The following is a 17,571-nucleotide window of genomic DNA, read 5'->3' on the forward strand; positions in this document are numbered from 1 at the left end:
TTTGCATTGTTGTCGGCTGTCGACATGACGAGAGTGCTGTAAATCTCTTGATATTCCAAAGAGCCTATTGATTTTCAGTCAAGTCGAGTCGACCAATCGGTCTACGACCATGATTTCTTACTCTTAATCTTGAGAAGTTATTTTTTTCTGGTTGGTAAATCTCTGTCACTTATGCGTGTGATTGTGATTTTCCACTGCTATGTATCAGTTTATGCGTAGTTTTTGGCCTTTAGGCCCCTTTGCTTCGTAGTAAATGAAACAGGAATGAAAAACACATGAATGGAATGTCATGTGCATGCAAATCCTACAGGATTCGAGTCTATTTGATGACTACATAAAACAAAGAATTATTTCCAAGAATTTGGTGTGGTTGTTAGATTTCCTATGAAATGTAGTATAAATGGTTATTTAGAAACATTTCCAAATTGCTACAGGATCGACACCTACTAATCAAACGACCAAACATAGATTTTTCCTTTCTTTCTAAGACTTCGTTCAAATCCTCCAATTCTTTTATGAAAATCCTTTGTATAGAAAAGGCCACTTGAGCATCTTTTTTTTAGGATAAGGCCACTTGAACATGTTGTGTCAGCAGCCATCATCGGGCATGTGTACAGCCCATGAGCGAGGAGAGCCCAACAAGTGTGCGTGCGAGTGCATCGCGACGTGGATAGCGCCACCGGCACCGGGGGACAGCGACCGTGCGCCGCCGTGACCGGACGCGGGCCACCCAACTGGCTGCCCCGCCCCGCCCCCGCCTGGATTGCGCGCCAGAATTCTCCATCCGACCGCCGTCTCTGGATCCTACGAGAAGCCGAACACGACAACCTCACCAAGACGCTCACGAAACCACCGGAGAAACCCCAAACTTTCAGCGATCTCTCATCCACACGAGCACCACCGCGTCAGTGCTGTCACCGTGACCTCAATCTATTTAAACACAGGAGGGATCGCCGTACTACGTTCCCTCCAAAACAAGCGAACTGCAACACCACACTCACATTTTGCTCTGCTCAGTTGCCACTAGCCAAGTACAGTGGTAGCCTGATCGATTTGTATGTAAGGTTGGCATGTCGCCCACGGCCATGTCGCTGACGACGACGAGCCACCTGCCCGTCTGCAAGGCGCAGGACGTCGCCAAGCAAGCGCCGCAGAGGCGGGCCTCTCCCGCCAAGATCACGCCCCCGTCGCCAGACGCTGCCGGGCTCCTCGGCAGGCGGGGGCTGCTCCAGTCCGCCGGGCTGGGGCTGGGACTCGGGCTCGCCGTGGCAAGGCCGGCACGGGCTGATCAGCCGCCGGTGCTGGCGCCGGAGGAGCTGACGTCGAGCCGGATGTCCTACTCCAGGTTCCTGGAGTACCTCGACGCCGGCGCGGTCAAGAAGGTGGACCTGTTCCAGAACGGCACGGTGGCCGTGGCCGAGGTGGACGAGCCGGCGCTGGCGAGGGTGCACCGCGTCAAGGTGCAGCTCCCGGGGCTCCCCGCCGAGCTGGTCCGGAAGATGCGGGAGAAGGGCGTCGACTTCGCGGCCCAGCCGGTGGAGCCCAACGTCGGGCTGGACGTCCTGGGCCTCCTGCTTAACCTCGGCTTCCCGCTCCTCTTCCTCGCCTCGCTCTTCCTGCGGTCGTCCGGCGGCATGAACGCGCCCGGCGGCGGGCCGAGCCTGCCCTTCGGGCTCGGCCGGTCCAAGGCCAAGTTCCAGATGGAGCCCAACACGGGCGTCACGTTCGACGACATCGCCGGCGTGGACGAGGCGAAGCAGGACTTCCAGGAGATCGTGCAGTTCCTCAAGTTCCCTGACAAGTTCACGGCGGTGGGGGCAAGGATCCCCAAGGGGGTGCTCCTGGTCGGCCCGCCGGGAACGGGGAAGACGCTGCTGGCCAAGGCGATCGCGGGCGAGGCCGCCGTGCCCTTCTTCTCGCTGTCCGGGTCGGAGTTCATCGAGATGTTCGTGGGCGTGGGCGCGTCGCGGGTGCGGGACCTCTTCAACAAGGCCAAGGACAACGCGCCGTGCCTGGTGTTCATCGACGAGATCGACGCCGTCGGCCGGCAGCGCGGCACGGGCATCGGCGGGGGCAACGACGAGCGCGAGCAGACGCTGAACCAGCTGCTCACCGAGATGGACGGCTTCCGCGGCGACAGCGGCGTCATCGTCATCGCCGCCACGAACCGGCCGGAGATCCTCGACGCCGCGCTGCTCCGCCCGGGACGCTTCGACCGGCAGGTGTCCGTGGGGCTGCCCGACGTGCGCGGCCGCGAGGAGATCCTCAGGGTGCACAGCGCCAACAAGAAGCTGGACCCCGGCGTGTCCCTCAGCGTGGTGGCCATGCGCACGCCCGGGTTCAGCGGCGCCGACCTCGCCAACCTCATGAACGAGGCCGCCATCCTCGCCGGCCGCCGCGGCAAGGACCGCGTCTCCGTCAAGGAGATCGACGACTCCATCGACCGCATCGTCGCCGGCCTCGAGGGCGCCAGCATGACCGACGGCAAGAGCAAGATGCTCGTGGCCTACCACGAGATCGGCCACGCCGTCTGCGCGTAAGCACACACGCACATCATCCCTCTCCTCGTCTCACACCATTATTTCTCTCGATTGCACTGAAGACTGATCGATTCTACCGCAGGACGCTGACGCCGGGGCACGACGAGGTGCAGAAGGTGACGCTGATCCCGCGGGGGCAGGCGCGGGGCCTGACGTGGTTCCTCCCCGGCGAGGACCCGACGCTGGTGTCCAAGCGGCAGATCTTCGCGAGGATCGTGGGCGGGCTCGGCGGCCGTGCCGCGGAGGAGGTGATCTTCGGCGAGCCGGAGGTGACGACGGGCGCGGCGGGGGACCTGCAGCAGGTGACGCAGGTGGCGCGGCAGATGGTGACCACGTTCGGCATGTCGGAGATCGGGCCGTGGGCGCTGACGGACCAGGCGGCGCAGAGCGGGGACGTGGTGCTGCGGATGCTGGCCAGGAACGCCATGTCGGAGAAGCTCGCGGCCGACATCGACAGGACGGTGAAGGCCATCATCGACGAGGCGTACGAGGTCGCCAAGGCGCACGTCAGGAGGACGCGGCCCGCCATCGACCAGCTGGTCGACGTGCTCATGGAGAAGGAGACGCTCACCGGCGATGAGTTCAGGGCGGTCCTGTCAGAGTACGTCGACATCGGCAGAGAGCAGAGGGACACCGCCGCGAGGACGGACATGGTCACTGCTTGAAACTTCACAACAGTAGAATTGTGTAGTGCAGACTGTGGTAGGATACTAGCATATATAGCGTGATGTAAATATGAATGTATATATGGTGCCTCACATCACATGCCTGATAGTACTACTAGTAGTAATTTTTGCCATACAAGCAGGTGTTTAGCCCAATTCTTCTGCTATCATAATTTGTGTTCTTCACCCAGAGCACAGGGATGCATAGTAGAAACTGAAATGCACCAGACTCTAATAAAACATGGAAGAAACACTTGGGCTCTGCATCAATAGTACTTGGATGCCTCCCCAGGTTCAAGAACCAAGAGACGTCTCTTTTTGTAGCTGGCCTTGAAGCAGGCCTGCCGAAGCCTCTTCGTCTTCTCCTCGAGCTCAACGTACGGCCTCTGCTCCAGGAGCCGCCTCTCCTGCTCCAGCATCTCCACCATCGCCCTCAGCTGCTCGCCGTCGTTCGCCTTGCCTGCCTCCTGCAGGACCTGCGATCATGACCGACATCGCAGAGCATTTACACAGAGAAACAACGGATGTAAAGTGCTGGCAGATTCAGATTCAGAGATAGGAAAACTAGTATGGACAAAGAGGGGACCTCGACGTCGTTGATGAGGGTCTGCAAGTTCTTCAGCTTGCGATGCGGCCACCTGGGAATCCCAAGCTCTCTGCATTTCTTCTTCAGAACGGTGAGCCCGACGTTCAGCTCTCGAGCCGCCTGCGTGATCGGCATGTAGAAGTACTGTGACACGAGCTCGAATGTCAGCACCCTCTCTGATCTAACGCGGTCTGCTCTCATGGCGTTCGAAGCTGCTCCGCTCTCCTCGCCATAACACAGTAGTGGCAACCCCTTCCCACTGTCTTCTGTGCTGTCATCAGATTGCTCTATAGCCTCCCAGCACCTCAGCAGATCATCATCAAAGCTTGTATCCAGCTCGCCTGTGTCGCAAGGAACAAGACAGGGAGCTGCATGCGAGCTCTACAACTTCAGAAACTACCACTAAAATCAAATACCACAGAAGTTGTTTTGCGTAACGTACCTTGCAGGCTGCTGCTCTGCGCGACAGCGGGGCTGTTAGAGCACAGTGGTTGGCAGCCGAAGCTCAGGAAGGGTAGACTGCAGAGGAGCGCCTCGTCTTCAAGCAGGTAACTATCATGCCAAACACTTGGCCCATAAGGCCAGAAGCTGGTACACGAAAAGAAGAACTGAATCAACTTGGCAAAAACAAAGGCACTACTTAGTACTTTCTGATGTACGCCTGTGCACTATCTTACTTTGTCAAACCATATGATGTATGAAATCAGAGAAAAAAAGTTACCTATGCTCTCCATTGGAATCCATTCTTTCTAGAGAGATCTGGAACATGGGCTGCCAAATACTCGTATGGGAGACGGAGGGAGTATATATGGAGCGGATGAAAGGCAAACCCAGCTCTTAAATGCTTGTATCACTAGGTAGATGGAAACGGCTAATAATATCGGAAATCATGCAAGGAATTAATTCCAAGAGTAGCTAATGGATCGGGAGTTACAGAAAAGGGAGTAAATACTGTGATTGGGTTGCGTGGTAATTAATAATTAGTTTTGGTAATGGCGAAACGTGCCTGGGGGTTCGTGCACTGAGTATGGCTAATCAAAACTTTTCGGCTAGTCTGCATGTTCTGTTTTCCAGAGATGATATTTATACTTCTTGGAACTGTAAGACTTTCATCACCCATCCATTCCATTTTTTAACTATCCATTGCCTATAGATAACGAGTGAATAGCATAAAATTACCACTTTTCGCGTTATGGTTTCAAAAAACTACCAAAAATTTGTTTGTGCCTGATAACTACCACTTTCAGTGTCGGCTGTTTTAAAAAACCCAAAACACACATTGCTAAGAAATTAAACCGGTTTATGACGGGTTGGGCCCGCACCTAAACAAACCGTCATGGAGGACCGCACCCAGGGAGGCCTCCTGCCAGTAGCCCTTCCGTGGAGCTCGCGGCCAGTAGCCCTTCCGTGGAGCTCCCTTCCGTCGCGCGGTCTTCGTCGAGTACGTCAGGAGCTCGTGGCCAGCAGCCATGGCTCCCTCCCCTTGCTGGACGCCGCCATGGAGGACCGCACCCAGGGAGGCCTCCTGCCAGAGTTAGCCGCCAGTGCCACCCGCAGCCGCGACCCACCTCTGCCTGGACCCTGCACGAGCGGTGGCTGCGGGGGTTGGCCGGCAATGCGGAGCAGCGCCTCTGGCCAGTGGCGCCATGGCTCTAGGGCTCTAGGCCGTAGAGGACAGCGCGTCGGGCTACAGACTACGGGGAGGAGAAGAGGATTTGGGGAGAGGAGGCGGTAGTGGAGGCGGAGAAGCGGCCCGCCGACGCCAGCGAGGTGGAAGAAGGGGCGGCTGGCGCTGGTGGAAGGAGAGGCGGCCATTGCTCCGTCGCCCTGCTGGACGCCGCCGTCCGCAAGAACGCCGTTGTGAGGGTGGATGCGGTCGTGCGCGTGGGCCAGCAGTGTGGCCGGCGCCCATGGCCGCGCCGCTGTCTCCGGTCAACTTTGGGTCTTTCACCGGTGGGGAGTTGAGAGAGGAAACGTCGAAGAAGGAGAAGGGAGCAGAGAGGAGTGAAGGAAATGAGGAAGAGACACATGGGCCTCACATGTCAGCTAACGGTCAAATAGACGGTTGAACTGACGGTTCGTTTAGGTGCGGGCCCAACCTGTTATAAACCGGTTTAATTTCTTAGCAACGTGCGTTTTGGGTTTTTTGAAATAGCCAACGCCAAAAGTGGTAGTTATCAGGCACAAACAAATTTTCGGTAGTTTTTTGGAACCATAACGCGAAAAGTGGTAGTTTTATGCTATTCACTCATAGATAACATTTAATCGAATTGATATTCATGAAACTTGTTTTCGCTCCTGTTCGGCTTTAAACTATCTAGGAATACTCTGTACTCGGCTTTAAACTATCTAGGAATACTCTGTACTCCACTACTACTACCTTAATCAGTCAGAAAGTCGAAAGATAAGCCTAACATTGTGTAGAGTTTTGGCCAAAAATACCCATTTCTTAGTTAATTGCTTGAGATGTTCATGGAATAGTTTTGGACCATTTGGTTGATAATCAAGATTTCATCAAATTCCAACAGATAATTAGGAAAGGGTTTTTATTCATTCATCTAGATGGTGGATTATAGCAATAGTATAGCACCCCCTCCCCAAATTCTAAAGTGTATCTAGTTTTGGAAAAGAAATCCCTTATAGTAGACCGTCGCCCCGTATTTCACCTTGCTTTTCCAAAACGACTCCACTTCCGTTGCACGCCCATTTTGTGTGGTTAATGATAGTACCAAATTAAGCGCCCGATCCAGTAGTTTCAATTTTCTTCTCCACCGCTTCATCTCTCGTCTCATCTTTCACAATCACCGCTTCGTCTCTCATCTCACCTTTCACAATTGAGCTTCTTTGGCGCCATGGGAAGATGGATCGCCCTACTTGATTGAGTGTGTCATGGCCGAGGGCGAGGGCTGGGCGCCCGACTCATTTGGTGGCACCTAGACCTCGCCTCTGGCCATGCCACCGTTAGTGTGGCCATGTAGTCATCACCTTCATCATCCTCGTCTTCAACTAAGTTGAGCGCCTAGACCTCGCTTCTAGGCATGACACCCTCGAACGAGTCGGATGTGCAGTCATAACCTCCGTTCTCCGCGTAATTGACTGAATCTTGGTGCCCAATCATCACATCTGGCCATGGCGACCTCAAGCAGAGCTAGGCGAGAAGAAATCACATCCATCCTTTCCACCGTTGAACGAGTCAAGCACCCGATCCTCGCCCAACCGAGGTGAGCGTTCTGCGTAGCACCAGAGAAGATAGATGGAGACATGAAATGGGAGGGAGACAAAGCGGTGGTAGACAAGCGGATAAGAAAAGATCAAAGCTGGCGTGTGGTGCGACGGAAGCATGTCTTCGTTTCAGAATAGCATGTTGAAATTACAGGCGACGATCTACAATATGGGATTTTTATCAAAGTCAAATACCGATTTAGTTGAGGGCTATCTGTAAAACTCTATTCTCTCTTTAATTAATATATGAGGCAAATCTTTTGCCTCCGTTTCCAAAAAAAACGATTTAGAATTTGGGGAGCGAGTGTTATGTCAGAGGGGTGATGATTCATAAACAGGTAATCAAGCACGCAACATTATATGCTTATTTAGAAGGCATAAACAAAATGATGATGCTAGGAGAGTAACTTATGTGCCAATCTTTGAATGGACCTGTTGTGTGATCTGTTCAGCCAGGCCTTGCACACGTGTTTTTGAGTTGAGAGAGATAATGTGACAACGTGGTTCGTGATTAGATGTGAAACAACACTTTAAAGTTTATTTGAGTATCAAAACACATGTGTACCAGATAAGTGGGAGTAATACAAACTCACTTGAGTTGCTTGGCTTATCCCCATGTTTCTTGGCTTGTGCAACTGCCGTCTTACAAAGCCAGCAAAATAAGCCCACTGTCGAAAAAAATAAATCATTTAAATAGTCTACTTTAGCTGTTCATGCATCAACTCACAAATTTTTGATTATTTTGATTAGAGATTGCACACAGATCAACAAGTGTAACATATGGCTATAAGAGCTCAATTAACAGAGTTTGTAAATAGCTGATTTGGGTAGGGTACAAACAGTACATGAATGAGATATGTACAAGTCAAGAAGAATCAAAGACAGAAAATATTTGTTTGTTTCTACACTGCAATCTTTTTCTTTGTTCCATATAAATACTACAACAATCTCACCGTACCGTCTAGCTCCAATCTCTGGATGACATGTCAAAACATTCTAGGACTGAATATATCTCCTGGATAAAGGGATGGGAGGTATCTCCTGCGTTGAAGGCATGCACCTGGTCGTGCAAATCAATCCAGCTGTACCCAGCATGCTTGTGAACACCTTGCCGTTCCATCTCTTCCCTTGCCAGAGATGCACTTCCCCACCTTCCCTCACGAGCATGTAAGTTATGAATCAGAACATATGGAGCAGAACTCTCAGGATCAATCTTGGATAATGCCTTTGCAGCCATGTGAGCCAGTGCTTCATTCTTCTTCGCCGTACATGCTCCGAGGAAAGATCCCCACACAGATCGGTCCGGAGCAATCGGCATGCTATTGATTACCTCCAATGCATCATCAAGCTTACCATGTCGGCCTATGAGATTGACAAGTGCTGAGTAGTGCTCAATCCTAGCAGCAATGCCATACTCATGGACCATGGTGTGGAAAACCCTCCATCCTTCAGAGACAAGGCCAGCATTTCCACATGCACTCAAAAGAGAAATGAAAGTTATGTGTGTTGGCATAACCCCGGCTCTCCTCATTTCTTCGAACAGCTGCAAGGCTTCTGTAGCACGACCATGGTGTTCATAACCTCCAATCAGTGCATTCCAAGACACTAAACATTTTTGCGTACGCATCTGATTGAAGATGGATTCCGCATCAGTTATTGCCCCACCTCTGGAGTACATTGTTATAAGGGCATTGCTAATTGCAGTATCTGGCAGAAACGACTTCTCAATAAGTTGGTGGAGCTGAGCTCCAAGGGGCAACATAGGGATCGACGCACATGCTGCTAGAACTGAAGAGAAGGTGTGCCGATCAGGCGTCCCACCAACTTCTAGCATCTTTGAAAACAGCTCAATTGTACCATCATAGTCCCCATTTTGTTCATAACCTGATATCATTGTATTCCAGGAGATGATTGCACGCTCTGGCATCCTATCAAAAAATCCACGGGCATGCTCAACCTCTCCTATCTGTGTGAATCCTCGTATTATTAAATTCCAGGACACCATATCAGGGTCTGGCATTTCCCAAAACAGCTGCTCTGCTTCCTGCATATTGGACACCTTGGCATACCCAGCAACCATAGTGTTCCACGATTCCAAGTTCTTAGCCGGCATCTCATCAAACAGCATCCTGGCTGAGCAAACATCTCCAGTTCTGGTATAGCACATCATCATTGTGTTCCATGACACAACATTTCTCTGAAACACCCTCATATTGCTCATCTGGTGCTGATTCTGACCTCTGGGTATCATATCAAATAATCTTCTGGCATCATCCACCCTCCCAACTTGCCCATACGCAGCGATGAGTGTGTTGTAAGCATCAAGAGCCTTGTCCATGTCTTTCACCGTCAAGCGCTTTGTCAACAGCTCCTCTGCCTCATGCAACCGGCCATTCTTGGCTAACCCAGACACCAGTGTGCCCAGAGACGCAGAGTCCTTCACAGGCATCGCATTGAACATGTCGAGGGCCTTGCTCACCTGACCAGCAGCAAAGAACCCGGTGACCATCGTGTTCCAAGAAGTGACGCCCCTCTGCGGCATCTCGTCGAATAGCTTCCCGGCCTCGCCCATGAGCCCGCGGCGCACATAGGCGCTGAGGAGGGTGTTCCACGTGACGCCGTCGCGCTGTGGCATTTCGTCGAACAGGCGGCGCGCGGCGGCGAGGTGGTGGGAGTGCGACGAGCGGGAGTAGGCGGCGAGGAGAGTGTTCCATGACACAACGTCCCGGACGGGCATGGAGGCGAAAAAGGCACTGGCAGCGCTTACGTCGCTGCGGCGGGCTAGCGCCGCTAAGAGCGAGTTCCAGGTCACGACGTCGCGGACTGGGAGAGCGTCGAAGAGGCGCCAGGCTGCGGCGAGGCGGCCGCGGCGGAGAAGAGCCGCGAGGGAGCGGTTGTGTTGCCGGACCAGCTCGCCGGTGGGGGGTGCAACCGTAGCCGCGGCTGCGGCCGCGGCCGCCGCGCGGCGGTGGGCGACGCCTTGGATGGGAGGCGGCCATCTCCGCATCAGGATTCAAAGGATCCGGCGGTCCGGGACTCTTGGGTACGTGACTACGTGGTGAGTTCAACTGTGCGCGGCCGCGGCGATTGTCCGGTGACGTTGAGGTGGTTTGGTTTTGACCAACTACGAGTATACCTTTTCAAAGTATTCTAGATTTAAAATTTTCAAATTATTAAATCAGCAAGATAAGTTATACATAAAAGCACTATGATTAGAAATGTTTTTTATTACAAACGTGTTAATATGACTTTTGTATCCCATGACCCACGATTACTATCTATCTATTCTTGTTACATATAAAAGATGTTAGTCCGACTTTATATTAACTAGAAGAACGCCCGTTGTAACGGGGCCACGTTAACTTTAAAAGTTCAATATCAATTATGTTAATGTTACATTAAATATTCTCATACATATTAAGTGACATTGACGACCTTTTTTACCATCAAATTCTCACACACACACACCCTCTCCCTCCCTCTTCCTCACTCTCTCTCCCCCTCTCCCTCACTCAGGAGGTGGGACGAAAATAAACCCGCAACGGAGACTACCAACTGAGACATTAGGAGTAGAGATCATTTTAGTTGATAAGAATAAATAGAAAACAGTGTTAAAAAGGAGAAACAAATTAGAATACATTGAAAAACCAAAAGGACGATGTAAAAGGGGATTCGCCCTGCCCCCCGGCCTTGCCACCGAACCGGCTCAGCGGTCCAGTCCCCGCGCGGTCGTCTTCTCCTGTTCCCCGAGCCGCGTCGCTACAGAGCCGGGCTCCCGCCCGACCACCTCGCTGGCATCGAAGGGGAATGGATAAGGGTGACGCCCTTCCTTCCCTGCCCCCATGGCCTCACTCCTCCTCGACGCCCCCTCCCAAATCCACTTCTCCTCCTCGCTCGCTCGATCCCGTCGATCTGGACGAAGTCAGACGCCACGGCCACCATGACCGACCCCGTCCACATGGCCACTGCCCTCCCTGCAGGCTAGGAGCTTGTCGAGGAGCTCCGAACGCCTTCGTTACTTCGTCTGCGCCAACGAGATCAAGTCCAGCACCCCCGCATCGACGTCGTTGCCGTCTTCCTCAACCTTGGGCCACCGCGACATTGCCGTTCGATCCGCGCCGCCCCGAGCTCCCATGTCTTCCCCTAGGGCGCCATTGACACCGCCATGATCTCCTCTTGCCTTTCTCATATTTCCCCTCTCGTTTGCTCTCGTTAGGTATTTCGCCGTGGCCGAGAACCGCCGTCCGCCATGGCCATTGCAGGGGTAGCCACCGAGCTCCTCGGATTGACCCCGTGGCACATGCCCGCTCCTATGCACGTCCATGCCCGAGCCTGCCGCTCTTCTTCCGCACCCGCGGGGCCACTCCCTCTCCATGCCCACGCCCGTGCTACACCGTGTCGGTCGCGCCCGCCGCTGCCGTCGCGCTCGCCGCAGCCACCGCACCACTGTGCCCCGCGCGACACACACCCTGGCCGCGCGCCACACTCTCGCTGGCTGCGCTCGCCCCGTGGGCATCTTCAGTCGTGGCCATCTTTTGTCGGCCGCCCCCTCAGCCACGCCGGCCGCATCTCTGCCCTCCACCGTCGGCCGCTCGCCTCGCCTGCTGCGTGTTGCTTCCTGCTGCTATGCGCTGCTCTACCGCTGGTACGCTGTAAGCCATGCCCTCGACACCGCCGTGGACAAATGTGGCGGAGGGATTGTTAATGGAGTACGAGAAGGAGGTGGCGGAGAAGGTGTGGAGAGGCAGGAGGTCTGGGGCGGTGTCACCTGGGTGGTGGAGGTGTTTATGCGAGAAGGAGCCGGAGTGGAAGGAGAGGTCACAATTGGAAAGAATCGCAAAAAAAAATCATAACCCGAAGATCTCAGTTCAAAAAAATGCTAATATCGATGGAGGGGTGATTTCCTTCAATATGTGGAAACACATAGGAAATATTGGTTGTTATCAAGGAAAGGTAAAAATTTAGGAAAGTTAGGATTTTTGAACCGATTTCTATGCAAATGGGGTTTTATTGTTTGGTAACGTGATATCAGTACCTGCCCGTTTGTGACGTGTCTGATTAGGAAAGTTTGGAAATGTTAAGAAACTATTTATTGGGAGGAAAGTTGTGACGTGTCTGTTATTTGTTTCCTAAAACAAATTTCACTAATAAGAGAAATCGATTGATTTAGATAAGTTAGGAAAGTTAGATTAAAATATATTATTTGTTTTCTGAAAATCTGTTATTTGTTTCCTAAGACAAATTGAACCAATAAAAGGAATCGATTGATTTACATAATTTAAGGAAGTTAGATTAAAATGTATTATTTGTTTCCTGAAAATCTGTTATTTGTTTCCTAAGACAAATTGAACCAATAAAAGGAATCGATTGATTTGCATAATTTAAGGAAGTTAGATCCGTGATTTGTTATACGTTAGGAAAGTTCTGGTTGTAATAAAGAGTGGAGAGAAAAATAAACCGATGGACCAGGGTGGGAGGGGCTGGTGGGAGGAGAGACGAAAAAACCAGCAAAAATAAACCGCGGACCAGGGTGGGAGGGGGTGGTGGGAGGAGAGACGAAAAAAACCAGCGAAAATAAACCGCGCAGACGATTCACCAACTCGTCCATTAGGAGTAGAGATAAAGCCATCAAACGTTACATAAAGGTTTTGCACTCAAACATAAGCCAACCAGATAGGGTAACAATACCGGTAGTCACAACCGGCAACACAAGAACACCACGCATGCCTACAAATAACCAAGATAACAAAACACTAAGGAGGAGGAGGCTACAACCCATCTATGGATGCTGAGCTTGATCTGTACTCATAATGAAGTTCATCGTTGCCCTAATGCGAGAGATCATTGAAGCGGTTAGCGCACTCAGGTTGGATGCAGAAAGGATCAGGCAAGCGGGGCAAGGGCTGGTATCACAGTATGCTGGTCTGGATGGTGCTAAAGCAGCTGGTGCTATAACGAAGGCGACAGATGAAGACGGGACGAGCTCTATACCCACCACCCCTATTCATGATCCAGCAGCATATCAGGCCAAAGAAGAACAGATGAGCCTCCCCCAAGGTCCACCGCCTCCACTCCAGGTCGCTGGGGGAACAAACGGAGATGGGAAGGCTGTCAAATCCAAGGTAGCTGAGAACACGAAACAAATCACTCAAAGCCCTATGTACCCCCCAGGTTTTGAACCAGGGTCGCAGGTGGGTCTTGGGGGAACGGATGCGAATGGAGTTAACGGGACACTTATGCAAGATGGAGGCAAAGAGATGGTGCAGAAGGATGGAGGAGGAACAAAAGAGAACAGGGTGGATCCGATGCAGGGAAGAGTGAAGACCCAGGGGCAAGTTCAGGGCAGGAACCTGAAGATGGCAGTGGGGGATACAGTTTCAGTTCTGGGAAAAAGAGGTGAACGTGCGATAGGAGCAAACTTAACTGATGCTGCTAGGGATGTTACAAAGGGCACTATCCAGAACAAGAAGAAGAAGTGGGCCAGCAAGAACAATGGAAAGGATGACAAGGGTAAGCCAGGTGGAAAGGAAGTAACCGAGCTTGGGGCTCTCGGTCAACTGGTGGATGCCAAGGAGGGCGTCCACCAGGAGCCATGACACTCCTAAGTTGGAACTGTCGGGGCCTAGGGCAACCCCGCACGGTTCTGTAGGGTAACGCAGTAGAAAACAAAAAAAATTCCGACCTACGCACCAGCCCAGGACCACTATGGAGACTGCATACATGGTTTGATCTTTTTCGTTACCGACTCGTAGCGCAGCGGGAAGTAGAGTCGATGATGATCGGCGGTGCAGATCCCCGCAGCTAGGATTTACAACCTCCCAACCGCGAGGATGTATACCCTCATCTGCTCCTCAGACAGCCCTCCGGGAGGCGGTCGAACAACCCCCCCGGATGGTGTCGTGGACAGCCCTTCGGGAGGACCTTCGAAACTCGAACGGTCACTCGGACAGCCCTTCGGGAGGACCTTCGAAACTCGAACGGTCACACGGATAGCCCTTCGGGAGGCACTCACGAACTAAGACCGAAACTACGATCTCTCTACAGAGTTGCACACATATGGTGTCATCTATCCGGTAGGGCTTCGCCGTCCAGAACTAGTTCCCACCGGAACCCAGACAGCCTTTCGGCTCTACGAAACTATTTCGCTGGGAGGGAGAGAGAAGCCAGATCATGCATGGCACTTGTATGTGAGAAGGGATGATCCTTTAGGCAGCCCCCTCCACCCCTATTTATAGGCCAAGCCCAAGGGTGGCTTCTCCAAGAAGCCAAGGGGGGAAATACCAAAAAGGCCCTCAAGGTGGCTTCTCCAAGAAGCCAAGCAAAAAGCACTTTCACTATTCATGACGACATTTTTCAGCGTCCGTTCGAACTGAAAATATTTATGTGGGCTTAGAACATTTCCAGTACCCACTAAAATAATTTTCAACGCGTTCCGAAACAATTTCGGTTTAGTGATTTTCATCTGCGAAAAGCAAACAAGAATGCGTTTTCACTATTCATGAAGACAATTTTTCGCGTCCACTAAATCCGAAAATATTTCTGTGGGTCTTAGAATAATTCCAGTACCCACTAAATTGATTTTGGATTCGTTCTGAAACAATTTCAGATTAGTGAATTTCATCTGCGAAAAACAGCCAAAGCGGTACCGGCAGCTCCGAAACATTTTCGGTTTTTATTTTCTGAAAATTCCAAAAAGTTTCCAGAATGATTCTGGCACCCTCCAAGAATTATCAGGCATGTGCCGAAACCATTTTGACTTAATGGCATACCCCGAAACAACTTTTTCGGTTTCACCGAAACTCATCCGGTGACCTCTCTCTGCGGTACGATTCCGCTGTCCGAAACTTTTCGGTGTCCGAAACTTTTTCAGTGATTTTCTCTCAGACTCCCTGTCTAGTATTCCGCAGATAGATGACCCTTAAGCGTGTGACCCTATAGGTTTGGTGAACTATAGACATGACCTGGAACCCCTTCCGATCAATGATCAACATCGGAGCCGTGGACACCCATATTGACCCCTATACCCACACGAATGAATATTTGAGTGAACCTCCAGTTGAGGTGAGCTATTCCTGTTGCTTCACGATATATCACAAACACCTGAGGTGAGATTTATTGCATCCTCGTGGGCCAACACTTTGTCCACTATGCAAGTTACCTCGTTACCGGTTTTGTTCTCTTTTCTCGTTTCGTGTTCCGGCATCCCCGTGATCAAATCACAAAGTGTCTGGCCAGACGATGATGGACACCGTAACACCGAGTGGGCCCGAGTATATCTCTCCATCGTCGGAGGAGAAAATCCCAATCTTGAGCTATCAAGTTACTTAACATACTTTCCCATGAACCCGTAAGCCGCCGTAATAGCCATCCAGTTACGGATGACGTTTAACAAACCCCAAAGTTCATGAAGCAAGCATGAAGAAACTCGATACTCTCATGGTCTAAGGAATTATGCAAACGTTAACTATCTCTGTGTTATAAACCATTAACTTGTGACGAATGAATCTCTTAGCATAACATCAATCCGGGTCGATTTAACGCAAATGTTCTCTTAACATTGTGCCCTCAAAATTGCTGGCATAGACATGCCCATGATCAGGAAAACAGAACCATCATGCAACACTTGAGCTAGTCTTAGAGGCCAGACTAGGAATACTTCTTACCGTTTATTATTCCACACGTGCATACGAGTCTTCCTCCGAGCCTCGTGGATATTGCAGACTCGAGAATCATTGCAGTTATAGCATGGAACATAAACATAATTATGAACTCGGAGATAAATAATATCATTTATTATTGCCTCTAGGGCATATCTCCTACAGACTCCCACTTGCACTAGAGTCAATAATCTAGCTTATGCTAATGCACTTCACACCTGTGGCACACCGGTGTAAATATGCTTCGCTTGTGGTATAGCCTGATGTCCAACGGATCTGACGACTTCAGTTCCGTGTGTATCTTTGCATGTCCTCGCGTTTTCACGTTTTCACAAAATTCATATTTTGTGTGGACTTGGCTTTGTATGTATGTGAATCACAGGTCGAACCTGGATTCCTCAGACTGAGTTATGGAGCAACTACCTGCAGTAGTGTCCCAGTGTCAAAAGCCATCTTGGAACTATACTAAGTTCATGAATGAACTATATGATTCAACATTTTCTTTGTCGCTTCTAAAGCGTCAACATACTTAGCCCTTGTTATAGAATTCGCCACAGTAACTAGTTTGAACAAATTCCAACTAACTGTGCCACCACATTGTGTGTTACACAAAACCCTTAATTTAAATCGAAAATCGCATGGAGAAAAGATGAAGACTGTATCGATGTAACATTTTACAACGAACTCTTCATGATCTCTGCTTGCGAGAAAACCATGTCATCAGTACTTACTCTAGTACTCTGTGACATCTTTCACTGTTGTCCCATGATCAGTAATTTGATCACTTTGGTATCCATACTCGCAACACCTTGGGAGTATCGGACATATCTGGTTGTTTTACATACCATGGAATACATGATTAATCCAAACACAAAAGTGTGTGGAATCTGCATCATGTATTTTACTCATCAGTGTTTTGGGACACCGAGTCTTGCAAAAACTCTTTCCATGTGACTTTGGCAAGAATCACTCCTTGGCGTTTCAAATGCTAAAAAGTTTTAGCATCTTGTCAATATGTATTCATTGCTTAGCCCCATTAGGTAAATCTATCTCCATAGATCATCATGCCTAATATTGAGGCTATTTAGCCTAAGCACTTCATCGAAAAACTATTTTCAAATGAAGTCCTAATTTGTGTCAAGAAATTTATTTCCAATTACCAATGTGCCAAGCACATAAGGTTTTTAGAAATATTATTACGCTCCCACTTACTTTCTTGAATTACAAGCATCTTCGTTACCCATTGATGAAGTCAAAACCCCTTTGACCATTTCATCAAAACACGAAGATTCCAACTCCATTTTGCTCTCTTCTGTCCATTGCTGGAACTCTGAAGTTTGCATACCTACTAGCATCCTCTGGATCGACAAATTACTTTGGACTGTATCATATACAAGTCCTAGCTTTCATTTCCATCAGATGGAAATCCTTTTATCATCCATGTTTCATATCTCATGATTGAAATATGTATTAGTTGCTAGTTCAACCCGAACCGACTTTAAGCATCACTACGATGAAAACAACCTCATCGTAGTCAACTCTTGAACTTGTTATTTCAACAAGTCGAGCTTTATGGATAAAACATTTTATCCGTATCAGTTTTAAGTTCCATAAATATTCGTTAGACTCTAAGTCTTCCGAAAGGTGTATCAAGGTTTTAATCTTGAATCACTTATATGGAAACTAACTCGGGTTGTATTGGCATTTAGCCAATTCCGGAGTCAGGGCCCATCAACGCTTCCTTGTGTATCGTAGGTATAATGTTGTCTAACAACAATATCTCGTTTGCGCACCTGAGAGGTTTGCACGAGCCTTGCCTACGTGGTTCAGCTGCAAGTTCGACCGAAGTTCATACATTTTATTGTAGAGACTTCCGTATCAGTCGCAGTAGGAAACTCTAG

The 17,571-nt window shown here is 50.2% G+C and overlaps 3 protein-coding genes across 3 annotated transcripts; 1 reads left to right on the plus strand and 2 right to left on the minus strand.

Annotated features, from left to right (window-relative positions):
• Nucleotides 1-769: 769 nt before the first annotated feature.
• LOC109750254 (ATP-dependent zinc metalloprotease FTSH 6, chloroplastic) lies at nucleotides 770-3,303 on the plus strand. The gene is made up of 2 exons (XM_020309213.4): nucleotides 770-2,536; nucleotides 2,623-3,303. Exons 1-2 carry the CDS (start codon nucleotides 1,071-1,073, stop codon nucleotides 3,203-3,205), a joined length of 2,049 nt encoding a protein of 682 aa, XP_020164802.1. The 5' UTR covers nucleotides 770-1,070; the 3' UTR covers nucleotides 3,206-3,303.
• On the minus strand, nucleotides 3,287-4,455 carry LOC109750252 (protein RKD1). Its single transcript, XM_040396595.3, has 3 exons — nucleotides 4,234-4,455; nucleotides 3,792-4,159; nucleotides 3,287-3,681 (listed from the first exon to the last, which is right to left on the minus strand). The coding sequence occupies exons 2-3, from the start codon at nucleotides 3,990-3,992 to the stop codon at nucleotides 3,472-3,474; spliced, it is 411 nt and encodes a 136-aa protein (XP_040252529.2). The 5' UTR covers nucleotides 3,993-4,159; nucleotides 4,234-4,455; the 3' UTR covers nucleotides 3,287-3,471.
• A 3,069-nt stretch (nucleotides 4,456-7,524) lies between these two features.
• On the minus strand, nucleotides 7,525-10,085 carry LOC109750256 (uncharacterized). Its single transcript, XM_020309214.4, has 2 exons — nucleotides 7,972-10,085; nucleotides 7,525-7,681 (listed from the first exon to the last, which is right to left on the minus strand). The coding sequence occupies exon 1, from the start codon at nucleotides 10,018-10,020 to the stop codon at nucleotides 7,975-7,977; it is 2,046 nt and encodes a 681-aa protein (XP_020164803.1). The 5' UTR covers nucleotides 10,021-10,085; the 3' UTR covers nucleotides 7,525-7,681; nucleotides 7,972-7,974.
• Between the last annotated feature and the right edge of the window lie 7,486 nt (nucleotides 10,086-17,571).

Source organism: Aegilops tauschii, chromosome 7, assembly GCF_002575655.3.
Source record: "Aegilops tauschii subsp. strangulata cultivar AL8/78 chromosome 7, Aet v6.0, whole genome shotgun sequence".
Taxonomy (NCBI): Eukaryota; Viridiplantae; Streptophyta; class Magnoliopsida; order Poales; family Poaceae; genus Aegilops; species Aegilops tauschii.